The sequence below is a fragment of the Galeopterus variegatus genome, unplaced genomic scaffold (genome assembly GCF_000696425.1).
Source record: "Galeopterus variegatus unplaced genomic scaffold, G_variegatus-3.0.2 Scaffold555, whole genome shotgun sequence".
In the NCBI taxonomy this organism is placed as follows: Eukaryota; Metazoa; Chordata; class Mammalia; order Dermoptera; family Cynocephalidae; genus Galeopterus; species Galeopterus variegatus.
The window spans coordinates 369668-389001 of record NW_007726666.1 but is presented as its reverse complement, the minus strand read 5'-3'; the positions used below and the strand labels follow the sequence as shown (position 1 = coordinate 389001).

General features: G+C 38.2%; 1 protein-coding gene across 1 annotated transcript in view; it reads left to right on the top strand.

The window, feature by feature from the left end:
* FAM160A1 (family with sequence similarity 160, member A1) overlaps window positions 1-19334 on the top strand; it is a 100051-nt gene that overhangs the window by 48076 nt on the left and 32641 nt on the right. The window contains exon 5 of the mRNA XM_008570014.1: window positions 10326-10493. Coding sequence (XP_008568236.1) covers window positions 10326-10493 — 168 coding nt within the window. The remainder of the gene's footprint in view (window positions 1-10325; window positions 10494-19334) is intronic.

The following is a 19334-nucleotide window of genomic DNA, read 5'->3' as shown; positions in this document are numbered from 1 at the left end:
GGCTTTGTGCCCTGGCATGGTTCTGTGTTCACCCACAGGAAGGGGCACCTTTCTCTAATTGGCAGAAGATACCTTCTGCTCTGGCCAGGCCATCTGCTTACCAAACTGTGGGCCTAGGGGACTACTCTGCCCAAGGGGACCCTTTTGCTGTATTAGTACCCTTTTACTAATTTGTAGAAATGCCCCATATGGGCTTGCTGTGGCTCAAAGTCTTGGGCTCAGGTAGCCTAGGGGTGGTCTTAAGCATTTGTTCCTATACATTCCTGGTTCTGTCTCTTCTCCTAGTACAGCTCTTCTCACCTAGTTTTATTATTTTTAAAATTATGAAAGTTAGATGACACAACTGTTTTCATTGCCTTACCACACGTAAGCACAGAGTAAAGTTTTAGGGTCTGAACCAGTCTACAGGTACTGCAGAGACTCCTCTGACCTCTCTGTAGTATCTCATTCCACTTCTCTACCATAGTAGGAGATGAAATTAGGGTTATAAGTTAAGCTTCCATTTACTTCTGATTTGAGATGGAAAATTGTGTATATTTGTATATATTTTTCTCTTTTTTTTTTCTTTTTGTCTTTTTTACTGACCGGTAACAGGATCGCAACCCTCAGCGTCGCACCCGTACTGGGGACCGGCAACGGGATCGCAACCCTCGGTGTTGCGCCTGCACTGCGCTCAGCCAGTGAGCGGGAACCGGTCTCCACATGGGATCCGAACCCTCAGCGGGAGTGCCACCGTTCTCCCAAGCGGCGCACTCTCCAGTGCGCCACCGGGCTGGCCCTATATTTTTCTCTTAATTTCAACAAGTGTATGAGAGAGATCATGCCAGATTCTGTTCTTAAGCATCAGAATTATGAAAAGATAGGAAGGGTTCCATATTCTCTACACACAGAAAAATACAAAAAATAACTCACACAAAACCCCACATTGTCTAAGGCAGCCAGGTGGCATTCATCTGGAAACAAATGTAGAGAGGAGGGAAAATCTGATCTGAAAGTTGGTGTGAATCTTTTATCATTTCCCTGTATTCTCCTAAGAGACCATTAAAGATTTATTAGCAACAAATGCCCTGCAAATTTTCAAGTAGTTGTAAGAAAATCAAAAAGCAAGGAAAACAGAAAAGTGGTTTAGTCTGTTTATTTTACCTTCATTCCATAATTTTCTCTTGCCCTGCACTATTTTTACGGGCCCGCTGTCCCCTCATCTCTGTGTCTGGATTGCATTCGGGTGAGGTAGAGAAGGAATGGTTCTGACAGGATGCTTCTCTGCGATTATCCAGTGCTAGATGATGAGCAGGTTTGGGATAACAAACAACTGAATGACTAGAATTATTGGATTTGTTCAGGCAGACACCTGTGTTTTCTGTCTTCCCATTGTGCTCAGGTCTTTCCATCTCTCATGGAAAATAAACAAGGAGTGAAATCTGTCTTTTATTATCAGAGCTTGCTTTTGTTTTAGTTTTGGTGTCTAGGAAAATTGGTCTAAATATAAAATTGCGCCCCTAAATGCAACCTTTAACCCAGCGGGGAGATTGAATTGCAGGTGGGGATTGAATTGGGGGGTGATGGAGTGGCAGGCTCTAGATGCCACCCTCTTGTCGTCCTTCTCAGGCATTTCATTCTGACGCAGATGCTCGGTCTAAATATAAAATTGCGCCCCTAAATGCAACCTTTAACCCAGCGGGGAGATTGAATTGCGGGTGGGGGTGGGGGGTGATGGAGTGGCAGGCTCTAGATGCCACCCTCTTGTCGTCCTTCTCAGGCATTTCATTCTGACGCAGATGCTAGTTGAGACTCCGGCCATTTCCCCTCTACTGTTGAGTTTAATGTCAGTCTCATCAGAATTCAATACTACTGTCTTATTAATCAGGAAGAGAAATAGGGGGAAGCTCGAGGAAGCATTCCTTGTTTTCCAATGGACCACTTTTCTAGGTTGCTGTAATTCAAGAGCTTGGCACAAGTTGGTTGTAGATTTTTAATAAAATGTTATTCACTATAAATGGGAACTTTTCTTTGCTGTCCAGATATTGTCAAATTAGTCTAATCACCCTGCTAATGAAGGCATTCCTAATATGGGCTGTGAACCTGAGTGTTTTTATTAGTAACAGGGCTGCCGATTTGCATCTTGATGAGTTTATTGATCACTCTTTGAGTACCTGATGATGCACCATGTCCTTTGAGAATTCACTCTGTAGGTCAGACATAGTCACTTCTGCAGTAAGTTTGCAATCTTAAAGGGTGGGTAAATGCATAAAGAAATTGAGAAAGGGAATTGACTTGGCCTAGAAAAGGGGAAGCTGGGGGTTTAATAAGAATTCCAGAATAAGAAAGAAAGTGGAATTTTGGGGGACTCATTTCTCCATCACCTCTTTGTAAGGTGAAGGCAGGGTAGGGCACAATTTAAATTATATCAGGTGAAATCTCCCTTTAAAATGAGAAATGCTTTCTTCTGATTCAAAAGATTGTGAGCTACACTGAACTATGTTGTTAAAGGAAGCGGTGTCATCTCCATCTGAGTTTAGAAGAACGGTATAGTAGTGGGTATTTTGTATTTTGGCTGCCCAGCATCTGACCTCCTTTCCTTTCTGAGCCTGTTTCTCCAGCCACCTGGTAAACGTTTCTGTGAGTTTTCCCCAGTGTGCTTTCTTTCGGTAAGTATCTTTTCTGCTTAGATCATCTGGAGTCAGTTCTCATATGATTGTATGAACTCAAAAAAACCAGAAACAATATGCTTAGAACAGGTCTTAATTACACAGTAGATGCTCAATAACTGGTCAGTAATATTATTGTTTTTCAAGTTGCAACTAAGAAGTTTGTATTAAGCAGAAAAGAATCTTTCTGGAGCAATTAGTAAACCAGAAAGAAATGAATCAACTGATCTTTGGAATGCTCTTTGCATCTTTGCTTCTGAGCTACAGTACCCTCAAATTTCCTTGTTAATTCTGACCTCTGAGCCATGCCACGAAGTCCCTTTCTTATGTGATATTTAAGGTGTTTCAATAGCTAAGCTGTATTGGATGAGGTTCAGATATAATGGATCATATATTGAATTACACTCTGATAAATTGTTTTATAATGAAGTCGTAGGGTACAAATTATGCATACATAGTACAGGAAAGGAGGGTTTAGAAATAGCCATTTGCTGACTCCTCCAAGGACAGAGAGGTTTATGATACGCGAGAGATAAAAAAAAATGTTGATGTTAGGAGGGCAGTGACTTTTCAATGTGGCCAATCCTAGTTGTAGCGTGGGCCCATTGGACCTAGGGCTATTTTTGCTGGCAATGACAGCTTTGTTTCTGCTCTCAAATATTGGCCAACTGGTCCAGTGGGATTTCAACAAGGTTTAAACTGGCTAACATTGGCAAATACAGAAGAAAAAAATGTTTCAGAGAGTTTGTGTCCCTTCTTTGACTCCAGCCTGTCCTTGGACACATGTAATCTTTGGAGCTGTCCTGGATCATCCCTTGTGACCATCTCAACATCTGATTCTGCAAAATGCCTGAGAGGAAATTGGGAAGGAGGGGTGAAAATAGAAGACGTGCTCATTTTCTGTAAGGGCTATTGTAACCCCCCCCAAATGTATAGACAGGCACATTGTTCTTTTACCACCAACATCCCACCTACTTCCTAGTCCTTTTTTGCCCCTATTTGGCTTATTTTAAACCGATGTCTTAAATCAGAAAATAGTAGCCATTCTTTACAAATCTCTTCTGTGTGTTGAGATTTAAGCACTTTATCTTTAATCCTCTTAATACTTTCAGAAATAGTGGATTGTCCCCATTTTACAGAGGAGGAAACAGGGTCAGAGATTTTAAAACACAATCAGGGTGATACAGGTAATAAATGTTAGGATTTGAACTTGAGTTTGTCTAGCTCTGATGCCTGTGCTCTTTCTGAAAACCAATCTCTATCGTCTTCCACTCTCTGTTTTCCTCAAAACCTTACTTTCTACTGAGTGCTGGCAACCATATTATCTGCAAGGCTAACATTACTCTGTAACTGCGGGTGTAGATCTTGCATAGGTTCAGGTCTTAATTAGAATTTCCCAGTGCTTTCGGCTTCTGCAAAGCACTCAGAACTGTGTTTTGTTTCTATTTCTGTCCCCAGCATCTGAGAACTTTCACATGTCCTTAACAAATGTTTGCTGAATAGGGCCATTCCTGATATGTTCCCCGTGCCAAGACGCACAGGGGAGGTTAGGAACCCAAAAAGGTACAGCATCCAGCACAGTTGACGATATTCATGACAAGGTAATCTGCACACTAAGAACAAAATGGGAAACATAGACAAAAAAAAATCAACCAAATCCCACATAGTAGAGGTGTACTTGTGGGAGGGGTGCCAGTTAGAACAGTGTGTATTCACCTCCCTTGAGTTCGGGCAGTGGAGTGCATTGGGAGCATGCCTCGGGGAAGCAGCGCTTAGCGAGGAAACCTCCTGGCCTTGGAAGGACCCCATTGCCCATGCCGTAGGAGTGGCACTGCCTCCCAGAGTGTGTCCCCCACGCCTGGCTGTCCCCCGGAAGACCCCGGTCCCACCTTTCACTGGGTAGATGGAGAGGTGTTTCACCATGCAGGGTCTGGAAGAACCCCGAAAAGCCATTTATTTACCGTTTCCCTTTTCTCCCAGAAGGTATAAGTTTATTATACTTATATATTTAATTATTACAGATGTGTTAAAGAAATATTGGAGAAAAAAGGGCAGAGACTGGCTTGTATTTTTAAGTTATTTTTCTCAAAATATGGTGCTGAAATCCTCACTGTAGCCATCATTTTCATTTCCTCCTTCCTCAGGTACTTTAGGAATAAATAGGCCAACTTACTGACTTTGGCGGTCACCTCCATTTGCCCCCCCAGCCTGCCGCTGGTGGTGGTGTCAGTGGAGTGTGTGGCCTAGAGGTCCAGGAGCAGAAGGGAGGGGGAGGGGCCCTGGAGGAGGGAGTCTGAGTCATCAGCTGCAGACTGTTTTCAGACCTTGAGTAATTGAACGTTTTCTGTCCTCAATTTTTGGCTGAAACCGTAGGGCTGCTCGCTGAGAACCAGGATGTCTGTCTTCCCTTCTGTACTGAGCGTCCTTCTTGGCACTTGTATCCTTGCAGGGAAGACGATAGCTGTGGAGAGCCTGGCCAGCTTCTGCCGTGGGGCCTGCGGGTGGACGTGCCTCCTGCCTGAACACTGGCTGTGTCTCCCCGGCAGCAGCGGGCAGGCTTGTAGCCTGTGCTCCATGTAAAGACCCTTCCACTCCTGTTTCATGGGATCCAGCTCATCTTTCCTTTCCCTCTGCTGCCTTTGGTGGGCTCTGTTTTCCTGGGGCTGACTGGTAACTCGCTCTGGCTGGCACCACTGGGGCTAAGGACTCACTGCTGACCCAGATGAACAGTGGGTTAGCTTGTTTTCTCCTGTGGCATCAAAGGAGAAGCCAAGGAAGGGTGCCTTCTAACTTGAAGAGGGTGTCACAGTCACCTCTCTCTACTGCCTGCCACCTGCCTGAGTGACAGAAGGTAGAATCCATCTGTTTGCTCCAATGTGACTGGAGCACAAAAAACAATTAGCAGGTAGGAAATTTATTTTTCAGGACATACATAAACCTGCCATTACAGGGAGGATTCAGGTGCTAATTTAGATGCAAATAGAATCACCCAACTAGAGCTGATTACAGAAAGGTCAGAATGTCTCTATGCCCAATTTCACTCCTACACTACACGTTAAGTTCATGTGCTGCTGTGATTGTGTGCATGATGGCTAGGCTTGGTTTGGGCCTTTATTTTTTTGGTAGAGTTTTGGCTTTATAGAAGTGGAATGTGACACATGGTGTCATCTCCTCCCTTCCCACCCACCCCCTTTTAGAAAGAAAACATTTTGTCCATTTCTGAGAAACCTGAACTTCTAATTAAAAACGAAAATACACTTTTGGAGCTCTTAGGCTAAGGTACAAAGAAGTAGATTGACTGTAAATTCAGTTGCCCTCCTGTTCAGAAAACTGATCTCAGCTGTGTGTGCACTTCTTCCAGGCCAGATGATGCTGGGTTACAGCCTGGAGGACAGGGAACTGGCAGCAGAAATTGGTGGGTGAAAGGATGGAAAAGATGATTGTGAATTGTGTAGTATAGTATTTTTCTCAGGTTTTTAACCACAGCTTACAGCCAGAAATATATTTAATATGTTTGCATATATATATTTACTGAATATACAAGCAAAGCACATACATGTAATATATTGCATTATATATTTTTTCAACAAAATATGTTATTTTATGAAGTTTCATAAAACAGTACTTTCTCTTACTACATGTAGTGTATCCTAATATTTTCTATTTGAATCTGGTCTAAACTATTAAAGAACCAATAAACTGAATTCACTACCCACTATTGGGTTTCAAACTGTAGTTTCTAAAACACCAGTTTAAGGGATTAGTGAAGGCATTTGGCATGAGAAGGAGCCAGGCAAGGGCTAGAAGAGGGTGGTGAAGGGGGGTGAAAACAGATCGTTTCAAAGGATGGACTAAACTGGGCTTTCTAGCAGTAAAATCAAGTATTCGAGTCAGGGCTTCATTCTAGAACTTAGGCTGAAAAGTAAGCACATAAGAGTGCCTAAGCAGATATATTCTCTAGGGTTGTTCTTATCTTGCCAAGGATAATTGTTTGTTTGTGGAAACTGAGTGTTCTTTAGGTTATTTCAGTCACTGTGGCCTTGGGGTAGAAATACTACTCTTAAGCTTTATTATTGTGTATGATATGGTAGTAAGAACCTCATTTACTATTTCTACTAGTATTTCTATGTAAATTTGTAGATACCTGCAATTCTTATAGAACAAGGTAAATCAGTATTACTAGTCATCTATATGGCAAAAGGTCTTACATTAACATCTGATTGTCCTACTTAATTGGAACTTGAAGAGGATGCTACTTTCCTATTTTGCTGATACTTCTTCTTTGGGGCATTAGTGGAAGATTCCATTTTACATTCTGCACAGCAGAGTGTCTTTCCTCTGGTGGTTTATCGTTAGCTTTCAAGTGATCACACTTAGGCTCTGGTCTCATCCTCATTAAGGAGGTTGCCTATTTGGGGAGGATTAGAGGAAGTTTCTGAAAGTAAGATAATGGGGCAGGAAAAGATTTTCTGGGATAAAAGGCTTCTAAAGGCTCTGAAGATGTGATGGAGGGAAGACATGGAAAGAGAAGAGAACCAAATTTCCCTGCTTTGGGTATTAGTTTAAGGTGAGTGTGACCTCGATTTATAAAGAATTTGCAACTTGATGCTTAATGGAATTGGGTTTTTAATATTTACAGCATGTTATGCAAATGCTGCCCCTCCAAGTGCTTTCTTAAATCCTCTTAGCTTATAAATGACAGCTTTGATTTCTAAAAAGAAAGAAAATCTTTTCATTTATCCAGCCTAAGAGTAGTAGACAATAGATGCTTAATGCCCTCCTTTCATGTTAGCCCCCAAAGTCTAAGACTTATATTCTAAAGAGTTTATTGCTGTGCTTTTGAGCTTATTAAGGTCATGTGTAACTTAAGGGGAGAAAAGCTGATGCTGCATTATTGGTACAAAGGCTGGAATTCTGTATGACATGTTGGTGTAGAAGTGCTCAATAGGTAGGTAGAGAACACGGTATTACAGAAACTACACACATGGCTTATTTAGAATGATGTCACTGCTTTTTTTCTAGAGATCAAGATTATTAGGGAATTAGACTTATGCTTAAATAATTTTGGATTATATTTCCACTGAAGGACCCCAAGGTTGCAGTAGTGGAGTGGAAGTGAGCTAATGGAACTAAATGTTTGAGGTTGTTGTGAGTCATTCCCCCCTTAGCTGTACTTGGTGACATCATTTATTTTAGAGTCTTTATAAAAAATGTCCCTACTCTCTGGGGCCTTTGGGAAACATGTAGAGATAAGAAAAAATTAAAAGTTAAGCTCAGGGGTCAGCCCGTGGCTCACTTGGGAGAGTGCGGTGCTGATAACACCAAGGCCGCGGGTTTGGATCCCTATATAGGGATGGCCGGTTGGCTCACTTGGGAGGGTGCGGTGCTGATAACACCAAGGCCGCGGGTTTGGATCCCTATATAGGGATGGCCGGTTGGCTCACTTGGGAGGGTGCGGTGCTGATAACACCAAGGCCGCGGGTTTGGATCCCTATATAGGGATGGCCGGTTGGCTCACTTGGGAGGGTGCGGTGCTGATAACACCAAGGCCGCGGGTTTGGATCCCTATATAGGGATGGCCGGTTGGCTCACTTGGGAGGGTGCGGTGCTGATAACACCAAGGCCGCGGGTTTGGATCCCTATATAGGGATGGCCGGTTGGCTCACTTGGGAGGGTGTGATGCTGACACCAAGTCAAGGGTTAAGATCCTCTTACCAGTCATCTCTTTAAAAAAAGAAAACAAACAAAAAAAGTTAAGCTCAACTCTGGCAAATGTGAATTGCTAGATCCTTGGGGACTTTCATTCTTTCAAGAAAAGTACCTTTTATGTGCTAGGCTTTGTACACTGCACTGGGGAAATGAGGAAAAGACACATTTTATGTCCCAGGTCAAAGGACATTAGGAGCGCCATGTACATGGGGCTAGAGAACACTGAACATCAGAAAACACAAGGATAGAAGCAGATTGTTCCAGAAGCAGAGGCAGCCTGTGAGAAAGTCTTCTCAATGTAATTTATTTGCCAAGTGGTTGATACTTAACTGCTTTTGTTGCTGTTTGGGGGCCACAGAGAGCCTTGTAAAGTTGGCAGATGACACAGTGGTGTGTTGAATGTTTGAGGGCTCACAGTGTTGTTGCTGTACTGGGACAGAGGTGTTTGCACTCTGATTCTGTGCTCAGGACACTCAGGGTCATGCCGTGTGAGTTCTCAGTAGATTCTGAGAGAGCGAATTCGAATGGACTATATAAGCATGCCTTGCTTAGAATAAAGAAAACAGACAAAACTGATTTGCTAATACCTTATCTACCTATACTCCTCTGTCCAGAACCTAGCTGAGCACCAAGAACCTTTTAAAAGTAATTTAAGCAGCCAAAATAGATATCACCAAGCTTTTATTCACAGATGCATCCATTCAGGGCCTATCTCCACTTATGTAGCAGATCTGGACATCTGGTTTCTAAACTGATCTGTGGATTTTGAAAGCAGAAAATTAAAAGAGGAATGTACTATAAAAGGAATGGCCCAGTAACAGTATGATAAAGAGGCAGCTAACACTTTTAAAGGGAGGAAGAAAGAAGATGGAGAACTGGAAAAGAGAAGATATAATCACTCAAAAAGCACTGCCATCTGTTTTGTTTAGAATCAAGTGCATTAGACTCCTAGTGGGAGGATTTCTAAGATTTCTAGGGTGTGCTGTTGGAATCTGAATGTTTGAACTATTTCTCTGGTAATTTTCATGCATTCGAGTGTGGGTGTTTCTATATGCCTGAATGGGCAATTGATGACCCTGGTGATGACCTCTATTCATCGAAAGATGTTATACTCTGTATTTTAGGACAAAGAAGCATATATTAGCTCTTAAATCAGAGTCAGAATGTTTAAGATTAAAATTTTGATTCTTTAAGAATTAAATCTTAAGCTCTTTGAAAAACTTGACTGTTTAGAGTCTTATTCACTGAAAGATTGACAATTTACTGCATGGGAAAATTACACCAGGTAGAAATACTAATTTGTGTTATAAAAAAGTCACAGTTACTTTATAAGCTGTAAACTCTTATAGCACTTTATAAATAACACTTTATGTATATTATTCGGTTATAAAAACCCACTTACAACTCTCCAGAAACACATCTGCACATCTGTAGCACTCTGTGTCTGTATCTCTCCTTTACAATTTATTATATTATCCTTTTGTTTGTTATAGCCCATCTTCCTGGACATAAACTATGTTCTTATGTTTCTAGCTCCTTGTACATAGCAGATCCCAATAAATGTTTATTGGATGACTAATAATGAAACATATTATACTAAGCTTTCTAATTAATCCTTTACAAACCATGTAAATACTTCCTATTATCTTTTTTCCCCATTTTAGATTACACACTAAAATCTTTATGGTATTTGAACTGCATTTGGTGATTAGAGTTGTCAGAACACTTGAATTACTTCTTTATGCCTTTGCTTTCCCTTTACTGAATTAAAGGATGGAAGCAGCATGAGGTATTGTGGAATGTGAATAGGTTATGGGCTTCAGAGAAAGCTCTGAAGTGTGTTTTCATGGCAGGCGTGTTCTTGCCTTGATGGGGTCGCTGTGGTGAGGCCAGGGGCCATTGGGGAGGCATGTATTCACAGCATCAAGAGGATGATTTAATCTGTGCTCACTCTGTCGTTGGTCCCAGGTGACTGTGGAGGAGGTCATGACCACAACTGCATATCTGGACCTTTTCCTGCGTAGCATCTCCGAGCCAGCACTACTTGAGATCTTCCTCCGTTTTATCCTATTGCACCAGCATGAGAATGTCCACATTCTAGACACACTTACAAGCCGAATCAACACCCCATTTCGGGTAAGGAGAGCCTCAGAGGAAGAGAAATTACAACTCAAGCCAGATTTCAGGAGAGTTTATTTTTGGAATGAAATTATGAATATTCTCTTTTTTCTTGTAGCATTACCTTCCTTCTGTTTGGGAAGAGATGATCTGGATAATGTGTTTTGCTATTAGTAATCTTTCTGTCAGGGAGGTGGTATTCACTGCCTTTCATAAGACATTTTTCTTAATTTGTCTGTGTTGGCATTTCCTTCTGTAGAGCAAGGAGAATGCACTTCTGAGGGGAACATATGGGCTTTAGTGCAGGTAAAGCCAAGGAACCAGAGTGTATCAAGTCTGAGAATTAGAGATCATATTTCTGTCCATTAATATTTTGAAATGGAAGTCTGGAAAGTTGTGAATTTAGGTGTGGTCATTCTTAAGTTTGGAGCTCTGATTAATTTTGAAAATCCTCTTACACGAGGGTACTAGAATTAAAAGATATATGAATCTTTCCATGAACTTTTTGAGGACCCCTCATATTATTATTGCCACACTTGGTAATCCCCGCCCCAAAGACTATATTCAATTGCAGTTATTGTTTCAAAAATGAAACAAATGAAAAAACCAAAACACTATGTCATTGGGTTTGTAACATATATAGATGTAATATGTATAACAATAATAGCACAGAGACGGGGAAGAGGGAATAGAGCTATAGAGGAGTAATATTTCTATATTTAACTAGAACCAATTTAGTATAAATCTGAAGTAGACTCTGATAAGTTAAAGTGTATATTAGAAGCCCTAGAGCAATTACAAAGAAATTAACTCAAAAAACATAGTGAAAAAAACCATTAAAGGAATTAAAATGCTATACCAGAGAGAATATTCACTCAATACTCCACCTAACAGCAATAGAATACACATTCTCCTCAAGTGCATATGAAATATTCTCCAAGACAGATCATATACCAGGCCATACAACAAGCTCTGAATTTAAAAGGATTGAAGTCATGCAAAGTATGTTCTCTGGTCACAATGGATTGAAATTAAAAATTATTGACTTACAAATTTGGGAAAGTCACAAATATATGGAAATCAAACAACACTCCTAAATAACTAGTGGGTCAAAGAAGAAATCATAAGGGAAATGAGAATTTACTTTGAGGTGGATGAGAATGAAGACTCAATATAATAAAACTTGTGAGATACAGTGAAAGCCTTGTTTAGAGGGAAATACAAAGCTGTAAACATCTACACTAAAAAAGAAGGAAGACCTAAAATCGGTAACCTAACCTTCTACTTTAACACACTGGAAAAAGAAGAGCAAACATAAAACAAGCAGAAAGAAGAAAATAATAAAGGTTAGAGTGGAAATTAATGAAACAGAAAATAACAAAACCAAATGTTAGTTCTTTGAAAAAATTGACAAAATGGACAAACTTTAGCTAGACTGACCCAGAAAAAAAGAGAGAAAACTGAAGTTACTAAAATCAGGAATGAAAGAGGGGATATTACTGTCCATCTTACAGAAATAAAAAGGATTATAAGGGAATACTGTAAATAACTGTATACCAAAGGATAACATAGATGAAATAGACAAATTCTAGAAAGACACAAACTTCTGAAACTGATTGAAGAAGTGGAAAATTTGAATAGATCTATAACAAACTAAGAGTTTAAAGTAATACTTAAAAATTTACTCACAAAGAAAAGCCTAGGCCCAGATGGACTCACTGGTGAATTCTACCAAACATTTAAAGAATAATTAAAAAGTAATGTTAGCAATATGGTGAGATAGGAAGCTGTAGGCTGTCATCTCCCACAGATACTGATGTAACATAAATTTACAGACCAAGTTGCCTTTGTGAGAACTCCAGAAATCAGTTAAGAGATTGCAGCGCAAAGCCAAGAAGAGATATATCAAAGCAGGTAGGAATTAGTGCATATTATCTTCCCAGCCAACACAGCATGGCAAGATCAGGTAGAAACTCCCAACTACAAATTTCTCCTTTGGGAAGGAAAGAAAAGAGTGAACTTTGTGTCCAATGTTCTGTCTTTTTAAAGGGAAGAGAAGAACAAAATAGCTGCAAGACATACAGAAAACAATTAACAAAATGGCAATAGTAAGTTCTTCACTATCAGTAATTATTTTAGATGTAAGTGGATTAAACATCCCAATCAAAAGTATAGATTGACTAAATGGATTAAAAAAAAACAAACAACATCTAAGTATATATTGTCTACAGGAGATTCACTTTTGATGTACAGACACATATAGAGGGAAAGTCAAAGGACAGAAAAAGGTATCCCATGCAAATGGTAATTAAAAGAAAGCAGGGTGGCCATACTTATATTTTAAAAATAGACTTTCAGAAGGGCACAAGAGATGAAGAACATTATATATTGATAAAAGGGTCAATTCACCAGGAAGATATAACAATTATAAATATATATGCACCTGACATCAGAGCTTTCAAATATATGGCCGGCCCGTGGCTCACTCGGGAGAGTGCGGTGCTGATAGCACCAGGGCCACAGGTTCGGATCCCATATAGGGATGGCTGGTTAGCTCACTGGCTGAGCGTGGTGCTGACAACACCAAGTCAAGGGTTAAGATCCCCTTACCGGTCATCTTTAAAAAAAAATATATATATATATATATATATATATATATGAAGCAAACATTGACAATTAAAGAGAGAAATAGACAGCTGCACAATAATAGTAGGAGACTTCAGTACCCCTCTTTAATAATTAATAGAACAGCCACTCACAAGATCAATAAAGACACAGAGGATTTGAACAGCTGTATAAATCAATTGGACCTAACAGACATATACAGAACATTACACCCAGCAATAGCAGAATATACATGCTTCTCAAGTAAATATGAAACATTCTTCAGGATAGACTACATGTTAGGTCATAAAACAAGGCCTAACAAATCTACAAAGATTGAAGTCATACTAAGTATTTTTTTCAGACCATAGTGTAATGAAACCATTGGTTGAAAGAAGAAATCACAAGGGAACTTAGAATATATGTCAAGACAAATGAAAATAAAAGCATAGCATACCAAAACTTATGGGATGCAGTGAAAGCAGTACTAAAAGGAAATTTTGTAGCTGTAAACACTTACATTTAAAAAGATCTCAAATCCACAACCTCACTTTAATCTCAAGGAATTAGAAAAAGATCAAACTAAATCCAAAGTTGGCAGAAGGAAGGAAACAATAAAGGTCAGAGCAAAAGGAAACAAAATAGAAAATAGAAAAATAACAGAAAAAAATTCAATGAAACTAAACATTTTAAAAAAAATCAACCAAATTGATAAACTCTTAGCTAGATTAAGAAAAAAAGAAAGAAGACTCAGGTAACTAAAATCAGAAATGAGTGAGGGGACATTACAGCTGATACCACAGAAATAAAAAAGGACTATAAGAGAATACTATGAACACAACAAATTATATGCCAACTAGTTTGATAACCTAGAAGACATGGATAAACATCCACCTACCAAGACTGAATCATGAAGAAATAAAAAAAAATATGAACAGACTTAGAACTAGTAAGGAGATTGAAGTGGTAATCAAAAATCTCTCAACAGAGAAAAGCCCAGGACCAGACAGCTTCACTGGAGAGTTCTACCAAACGCTTAAAGAATTAACAGCAATCCTCCTTAAACACCTAGAAACCTAAAGATTAGGGAACATTTCCAAACTCATTTTTTGAGCCCAGTATTACCCTAATACCAAAGCTAGACAAAGACACTACAAGAAAAGAAAACTAGAGACCAATATTCTTGTTGAATATTGATGTAAAAATCAACAAAATACTAGCAAATAGAATTCAACAGCACATGAACAGCACCATACACCAGAACCAAGTGGGATTTATTACTGGAATGTGAGGATGGTTTAACATATGAAAATCAGTCAATGTAATATATCCTTGTTGAATATTGATGTAAAAATCAACAAAATACTAGCAAATAGAATTCAACAGCACATGAGCAGCACCATACACCAGAACCAAGTGGGATTTATTACTGGAATGTGAGGATGGTTTAACATATGAAAATCAGTCAATGTAATATATCACATTAACAGACTGAAGGACAAAAACCACATGGCTATCTCAATTTTTGCGGGAAAGGCATTTGACTAAATTCAACACTTTCGTGATAAAAACACTCAACAAACGGGTAATAGAAAGAAACAACTTCAACATAGTAAAGACCATATGTGAAGAGCCCACAGCTAACATCATACTCAGTGTTGAAAGACTGAAAGCTTTTACTCTGAGATCAGGAACAAGGCAAGGATGCCCACTTGGAAGTGCTAATCAGAGCAAGTAGGCAAGAGAAAGAAATAGAAGACATCCTGTTTGGAGAGGAAGAAGTTAAATTGTCTGTTTGCGGACAACATGATTATATACCGTATACAGAAAGCCCTAAAAATTTCACCAAAAAACTGTTAGAGCTCATAAATGAATTCAGTAAAGTAGCAGGATTCAAAGTCAACACACAAAAATTATCTCTGTACGTGAACAATGGAGAATCTGAAATGGAAATTAAGAAAAACCATTTACAATACCATCCAAAAGAATGATATACTTAGAAATAAACTTAACTGAGGTGGTGAAAAACCTGTGCACTGAAAACTACAAAACATTGCTGAAACAGTAAGTGGAAAGATATTCCATGTTCATGGATTGAAAGACATAATTTTGTTAAAATGTCCATACTACCCAAAGTAATGTACAGATTCAATGCAATCCCTATAAAAATTCCAATGGCCTTTTTTCCCCCGCAAAAATAGGAAAAAAAATCTTAAAATTGTTATGCAGCCTCAAGGGACCCTGAAAAGCCAAAACAATCTTGGATAAGAAGAAAAAAGTTGGAGGCCTCACACCTCCTGATTTTGAAACTTATTTTGTAGTTATGGTAATCAAAACAGTGTGGTACTAGCATAAAGACTGACATATAGGCCAATGAAACAGAATAGAGAGGCCAGAAATGAATTATTATGGTCAAATGATCTTTGACAGGGTACCAAGACCAACCACCCATGAGGAAAGGGCAGTCTCTTCAACAAATGGTGCTGGGAAAACTGATAAAGAATGAAGTTTACACCATATACAAAAATTAATTCAAAATGAATCAAAGACCTAGACATAAGATCTAAAACTATAAAATTCCTAGAAGAAAACATAGAGGAAAAGTTTCATGACAGTGGATTTTGTAATGATTTCTTGGATATGATGCAAAAATCACAGGCAAATTAGATAGATAAGACTACATCAAACTTAAAAACTTCTGTGCATTGAAGGAAACAACCCACAAAGTTGAGAGGGAATCTACAAAATAAGAGAAAATATTTATAAGTCATATATCTGATAAGGGGTTAATATCCAGAATATACTAAAAAAACTCCTATAACTCAACAACAGCACAAAAACTCATAAATAATTGGTTTAAAAAATGAGCAAAGGACTTTAATAGACATTTTTCCAAAGAAGATAAACGGGCAATAAGCATATGACAAGATGCTCAACATCACTACTCATTAGAGAAATGCCAATCAAAATCACACGATATTTCTCACACCCATTAAGGTGGCCACTATCAAAAATGCAGAAAATAATAAGTTGGTAAGAATGTTGAGAAACTGGAACCCTGTGCCCATTGGTGGGAATGTAAAATGGTGCAGCTGCTATGGAAAAACAGTATAGAGGTTCCTCAAAAAATTAAAAATAGAATTACTTATCATCCAGCAATCCCACCTCTGGGTATATATCTAAGAGAATTGAAAGCAGGATCTTGAAGAGATTTTTGCACTTTCATGTTCATTGAAGCATTTATTCACAATAGCCAAGAGGTTGATGCAACCTAGATGTCCATAGATGGATGAACGGATAAATAAAATATGATATATACATACAATGGAATGTTATTCAACCTTAAAAAAAAAAGGGAAATCTAATCACATGCTACAACATGGATGAACTTTGAGGATATTATGCTAAGTGAAAAAAGCCAGTCACAAAAAGACAAACTGTATGACTCTACTTATATGAGTTATCTAAAGTAGTCAAACTTATAGAATCACAAAGTAGAATGGTGGTTTCCAGGTCCTGGGGCAAATGGAGAGTTGTTATTCAGGAGTTATTGAGTTTCAGTTTTGCATGATGTAAATATTTTAGAGATCCATTACACAACAATGTGAATATACTTAACACTACTGAATATGCTTAAAAATCACTAAGATGTTAAATTTTATGTTATGTGTCTTTTACCACAATTAAAAAAAGAAAAATGCAAATTCTTTACAAAACCTTCCAAAAATTAGAAGATTTTGAAATCAGAAAAAGATATCATAAAAAAAAAAATACAGACTAATATCTATTTTGAATATAGGCCCAAAAATTCTCAATAAAACATTAGCAAATGGAATCTAGAATATATAAAAAGGATTATACACCATCATTAAGTGGGATTTATCAGACCAGGACTGCAAAGCTGGATTAAAGTCTGAAAATCATTTAATGTAATACTTCATATCAACGGGATAAAGGAAAAAATCATATGATCATCTCAGTTGATACAGAAAAAGCATTTGACAAAATTCATCATCCCTTTATGATAAACATACTCAATAAACTGTGAATAGAAGGGAGCTTCCTCAGACTCATAAGGGTATCTCTGAAAAATTCAGAGCTAACACCAGACTTAATGGAGAAGAAAACATTCCCCCTAAGATAAGGAATAATGTAAGGATGTCTGCTCTCACCAATTTTGTTCAACATAATACTTGGAGTTCTAGCCAGGGCACTTAAAAAAGAAAATAAAATTAATAAGATCATATTAGAAGTAAAACGATCTGTATTTGTAGATGACATGATCTCATATGTAGAAAACTAAGGATTGCACTAAAAAGCTATTGAAACTAATGAATTTGGTAAGGTTGCAGGATACTAGATTAATGTACAAAAGTCAATTGTATTTCTATACAATAGCAGTGAACAATCCTAAAGTCAAATTAAAACAACAATCCCATTTACAATATCATCAAAGATAATAAAATGCTTAGGAATAAACTTTGCAAAAGAAGTGCAAAACTTATACTGTGAAAACTATAAAACATTGAAAGAAATATAAAGAATGCCTAAATAAATGGAAAACATGCCATGTTCACAAACTGGAAGACTAAATATTGTTAATATAGGAATACTCCCCAAATTGATCTATAGATTCAATGCATTCCCTAGAGAACTCTTAACTAGCCTCTTTGTTGAAATTGTCAAGCTGATTCTAAAATTTACGTGGAAATGCAAGGAACCCAGAATAGTCAAAACAAACTTGAAAAAGAACAAAGTTGGGAAATTCAGACTTCCTGATTTCAAAACTTAACTACAAAGCTACAGAAATCAAAACTATAGTACTAGTATCAGAATAGACATGGAGATCAATGGAATAGAATTGAGAGTCCATGGTCAGTGAGTTTTCAACAAAGTTTCCAAGATCTCCAAGATCATTTGGGAGAAATAATAGTCTTTTCAACAACTGGTGCTCCATATGCACCATTGGTTGGATATTGATGTGCAAAATAATGAAGTTGAACCTCACACCATATATTAAAAGAAAACCCTCAAAATGGATTAAAGACCTAAATGTAAGAGCTAAAACTATAAAACTCTTAGAAGAAAACACAGGAGTAAATCCTTGTGACCATGGCAATGATTTCTTGGATATGACACCAAAATCATGAGCAACAAAAGAAAAAAATAGATAAATTGGACATCATCAAAATTAAAAACTTTTGTGCTTCAAAGGACACCATCAAGAAATTGAAAAGACAACGCACAAAATGGTAAGAAATTTTTGCAAATCATATATCTTAAAAGGTACTTGTGCATAAAATAAAAAATTCCAACACCCCAGTAAAAAAAAAAAAAAAAAAACAAATACACCTTGCTGAGCACCCTTAGTAGTAATTTTCAGGGGTTACTGTGGCAATAGATAAGAAGGATACCTAACCAAGACTGGGGAAAGGAGATGTTAGGTGGTGGTATTGTAAGAAAGAACAGAAAGATTTCCCAAGGGAGGTGATGCCTAAACTAACTTTTTGAGAATAAGTAGGAGTTAACTTGTGGAGGAGGCAGGAAAAGGCATTCCAGGTAAAGGAACAGCATGTGCAAAGACTTGGAATGGGGCAGAGTATGTTGCTTTTAGCTTACTACAAGTTATGACCTGTCCTGGCCATAAGAGATATTTTGGGGCAGGCCAAGTACAACTATTTCTTTATAACACCATAGTGGATTTTATTGACCAGATTTTAATGCTATCCTGCCTACAAGACAGACTAGCACTTACTCTCCTGTAAAAAGAATGACAGCCTCAATTACTTAAATGGCCTAGTAGATTGATAAAAGTTTACTCAGTAGGGTACAATGATTTAATAATACAGCTTTGAGTATCTCCCTTACTTGGCAGTTCATCTTTCCTTTTTGGAATGCAGAGACTTAAAGAATTATTGTTTTTTAATGAGCATCTTAGAAAAGTACATTATCACACCCTTAGCACTATGGGAAATGGAACCTGGCAGAATATTTGCTCCAAAACCAAGAGAGAAGCTGAGGCTAGGGGCTGAGAACGCTAATGGGAGAGTTGGCCAGTTTTATGCAATTTTCTGTGAGACCTGTCTTGTAAATAATCACTGTCATATTTGAAAATAACGTAGGAAAACAAATGACCTAAACAGGAGTTCTGTGTGTGTGTGTGTGTGTGTGTGCGTGCGTGTGCGCGCGTGTGCGTGTGTGTGTGTGTGTGTGTGTATTAGGGAGTCGTAGAGGGCATGTTTATCTGGATCTTTA